At 45.7% G+C, this 4,197-nt stretch overlaps 1 protein-coding gene across 1 annotated transcript in view; it reads left to right on the forward strand.

Moving 5' to 3' along the window:
- Window positions 1-4,197, forward strand: part of NCR3LG1 (natural killer cell cytotoxicity receptor 3 ligand 1) — a 22,476-nt gene that overhangs the window by 12,188 nt on the left and 6,091 nt on the right. Inside the window, exons 3-4 of the mRNA XM_023509977.1 lie at window positions 1,850-2,176; window positions 3,433-3,474. Of these exons, the coding sequence (XP_023365745.1) occupies window positions 1,850-2,176; window positions 3,433-3,474 (369 nt within the window). The remainder of the gene's footprint in view (window positions 1-1,849; window positions 2,177-3,432; window positions 3,475-4,197) is intronic.

The following is a 4,197-nucleotide window of genomic DNA, read 5'->3' on the forward strand; positions in this document are numbered from 1 at the left end:
TTAGAGGTGGGGGTCTCATTTGTTACCCAGGCTGTCCTTGAACTCCTGGCCTCAAGTGATCCTCTTACCTTGGCCTCCCTTGTTGGGATTACAGGTATGAGCCACCAGGCCCACTCCTGAAGTGTTTTTTAGCTTTTTTCCCCTTCTTCCTAGATGAGACTAGAAGTTTGTAGAGGCTGGAGTTGGCTAATTTTCCTTTTCCCAAGTCAGATAAAGCTCTGACAAAGTCTTTTCCCTTGGGTCATCCTTCATTATGAAGAATTCTCTGGATACTTTTTAAATGATCACACCCCTCCCCACCCCCACCTGAAAGAGGAGGGGATTTTTTTCTGGATCAGCACTGTGAGAGTTGGGTAGAGTTCCTGGAGGTAAAACCCTTGAAAGTATCATGGCCTCCCTAAAACTGGGCCCCAGAAGGTTTTTCCTTTCAAGCTAGTGCAAATTATCCTTTAGTAATTTGTCAAAGTTACTGCTTAAGTGTTTCTACCAGTTTATGACTCCAGCAGCTTCTGCACGAAATAATTTGGTCTTGGGCGCAATTCTCTGAATGTGCCTTTTTCTTTAGTTTTCAGGGTGGCAATTTGCCCTGTCACTTCAGTTTTCTCAGGGATCTAAGAAAAGTTGATTTTTAGGTTGTTCAGCTTTTATTCTTGTTTTATTTTATTTTTATTTTTAATTTTTTTTAGACAGAGTCTCACTCTGTAGCCCTGGGTAGAGTGCCATGGTGTAGTAGCTCACAGCAATCTCAAACTCTTGGGCTCGAGAACTCCACTTGCCTCAGCCTCAGCTTTCCAGGTAGCTGAGACTATAGGCACCCACCATCATGTCTGGCTAATTTTCCTATTTTTTATTAGAGATAGGATCTCACTGTTGCTCAGGCTGGTCTCCAACTCCTGAGGTCAAGTGATCCTCTTGCCTAGGCCTCCCCCAGAGTGCTAGGATTATAGGCATGAGCCGCTTCACCTGGCCCCTTTTATTCTTGTTTTGAGGATGAGAGTGATGACTTCTAAGGTTTTTATATGTCAGAAGGGAAACTGGAAGTCAATAGTGGCTTTTTAAAAGGCAGTATATTTTTCTTTAACACTAACATAGCTAGTCCAAGGCAGATATGTCAATTCTGTGATCATCTGTGACCCAAGATGCTTTTATGGTCTTTCTGCTATCTTCAACATGTAGCTTTCCACTTGCATTTAGAAATGGTTTCTCCTTCTTCAGTCATCACATGGTATTCCAGCCATTCTGCAGGAAGTGTGAAGGGAGCAGGGAAGCAAGAGCACAATTCTTTTCATTAACACACTCTTTTTATTTAAGGACATGTCCTGGAAGTTGCTCAGACTTACTACCCTAAGTTTACATGGCTACCCCAACTTGGTATTATAGCTTGCTACTGCAGCAATTAGCAATCCCTACCACAATAGTGTTCCAGTACCTGTGACAGAAAATAGCTAAAGAAATTTTACTTTACAAAATTACAGCGTGTCAACATCCTGCTGGTGTTGCCACCAACATACCAGAATACACATATATTTAGTTAAACAGACTCCCATTCTGTTCACTCTTACGTCCTGAAGGTGTGTCATGGGTCAGACATGGGGCTGATAATGAGGCATTCCCAATCCCATATTGTAAGTGAGCCAGTCTCCAGCTAATTGCTGGGCACGGTTGTAGCATTACCTAGAGTCTCTATCATTTAAAAGAGTAGGCATACTATATTTTTTGTCTCATCTGGTTGCAGGAGCAGCAATGCATATGTGTGTAGGTGTGGTAGAAGGTGGTTAGTGGAAGATGAGGGGATAAAATGGTAGTTGGGTGCTGGGCCCAGTTCTGTATGACCTTTCTTCTCTGGCAGCTCGCCCAGTCGGCAGACTATTTCTGGAGCAACCCACAGAGAAAAAGAATGGCAGCAAACGTTTTGTGTGTAAGTCAAGTGGGTTCTACCCTGAAGCTATTAACATAACATGGGAAAAGTTGACCCCGAAGGCTCCTCATTACATAAAGATTTCTGAAGATGTTGTCACTAGTCCTGCCATCAAGAATGAGGATGGTACATTTAATGTCACTAGCTACTTGAACCTGCAGTCCTCCGTGGAAGACAATGGGACTGTCTATCAGTGTGTGATATGGCATACATCCTTGCCCACCCTCTTGAGGGTCAACATCACACAGATTGTGACAGGTAAGAGTCTCGGCATTTTCTCTGCTCTTCACCTTGAAGGGGTATACTCTAAGACTTTGGCTCCCACACGATCTAGAGCAGTGGTTCTCAATCTGTGGGTTGTGACCCACAGGAACTGTATTAAAGGGCCATGTCATTAGGAAGGTTGAGAACCACTGCTCTAGAGTCTTTGCTGGAGGCTGATTGGGAAGGAGAGAAATCTTGGAGTGGAGGGACTAAGCTGGGGTCTGGTCAAGCTCAGCTTGAGTCAACAGTCCAGACAAGGTCCCTGCACCAGGGCAGATAGGCTGGCAGGTGGAGAGTTGTGATAGCATTTGTCAGGTAAGAACAGGGCTACTTGTCAGCTCATAGCACCTTCAGCATTCTGGATGGTCTATATGACTTGAAGTATGAAGCTTGCCTGCTTCTAGGAGAATAGAGACAGGATCCCTCTCATGTGTCTTGAATATAAGGTGCTGTCAGGGGACAGGGACCAGCCCTATCAGCAGCTCTTCTGCTCAGGCTGCAGGTCCACTATAAACTATTGGTTTATGAAGGCTGAATCTTATGGCTGTTTCTTAAGATAGGGAGGCTATCTTGGAAATGCCTATGGCTTTCCACAGCCACCCTCAGTCCTTAGGAAAATACAACTATTGTAGACCCCCTCCTATTAGTGGGGTGTATATTTCTGAGCTCATATCCTGGCTTTCTGATCAGGCTGTCATCTTGGGTGGGGATGATGCTCCTGGTCAAAGTTCATGGAGCTGAGTGGAGGAAGGAAGGCCTAGACTAACTAGGGGCCTTAGGGAATGTGGTCATGGTGTGCCTGCTGGGACCTGGGGTAGTCCTGGAGAGAGAGAATACTTGTTCTTGGAAGTAAAGATGAGGAAAAAGGGGAGGGGGAATGTATTCAGGGATACCACTACGGTATGCTAGGCATGGGGAGTGTGAAATCAAATGTGGTTTGTGTGTGTGGTATGAAGGGTTTGTGTGTGGGATGTCCATAGGTGATCGTAGAAGGTGTGGGTGGTACATGTATATAATATACAGTGTTCAGTCTTCCATATTTCTGGCAAGAGTTTATAGTGGTTGAAGTATGGGGGTGTATGTGATAAGAATGGAGATGCTGAGACATGTGCACGGCCGAGGGATGGTGGTTAGGTCTCTAACAAGGAAAATGACACACAACCACACAGATCCTAACAGCAGTTGTGTGGTGTCTCTGGCCCTTGCCAGTAGGTTTCCTCTTAATGTTCTCTTTCTCTTTCTTTTTGCAGGCTCTGAGAAGACAAATGCCTTATGGATTTTACTCGCCTTTTGTGGACCGATTTTATTAATTGTAATTATTGGTTATTTGGTTAAAAGGTGGTGCGCTAACTGGTTAGGGCGCTGGCCACATGCACCGGGGCTGAAGGGTTCAAACCCAGCCAGGGCCTGCTAAACAACGACAACTGCAACAAAAAAATAGCCAGGCACTGTGGCGGGTGCCTGTAGTCCCAGCTACTGGGAGGCTGAGGCAAGTCAATTGCTTAAGCCCAAGAGTTTGAGGTTGCTGTGAGCTGTGACACCGCAGCACTCATACTGAGGGCGACATAGTGAGACTGTGTCTCAAAAAAAAAAAAAGAAGGGTAAGGTGCTCCAAAGCAAAGTTCAGCCCTGAGTCTTGGAGTTGGCTCCAGGAGTTTGGGGTTCACAGCCATTGGATGGTGTTGGGGAGCTGTCAGGAATGATGATGAGGTTCTGTGAGTGTGGTGTGTGGCTTTTTCTGATGTTGTGTTGGGGAAAAACTTTGCCATCTGATCTCCATATAGTGGTTTAGTGGTTTGTGACTCTGGGGAGATGTATTGTAAAGTGTGTTTCTCCATTCTTTTTTTTTGAGACAGAGCCTCAAGCTGTTGCCCTTGGTAGAGTCCTGTGGCATCACAGCTCACAGCAACCTCCCATTCCTGGGCTCAAGCGAGTCTCCTGCCTCTGCCTCCCAAGTAGCTGGGACCACAGGCGCCTGCCACAACGCCCGGCTATTTTTTGGTTGCAGCCATCAT

This window comes from Otolemur garnettii, unplaced genomic scaffold (assembly GCF_000181295.1).
Source record: "Otolemur garnettii isolate 467f Iridium unplaced genomic scaffold, OtoGar3 scaffold00001, whole genome shotgun sequence".
NCBI lineage: Eukaryota > Metazoa > Chordata > Mammalia > Primates > Galagidae > Otolemur > Otolemur garnettii.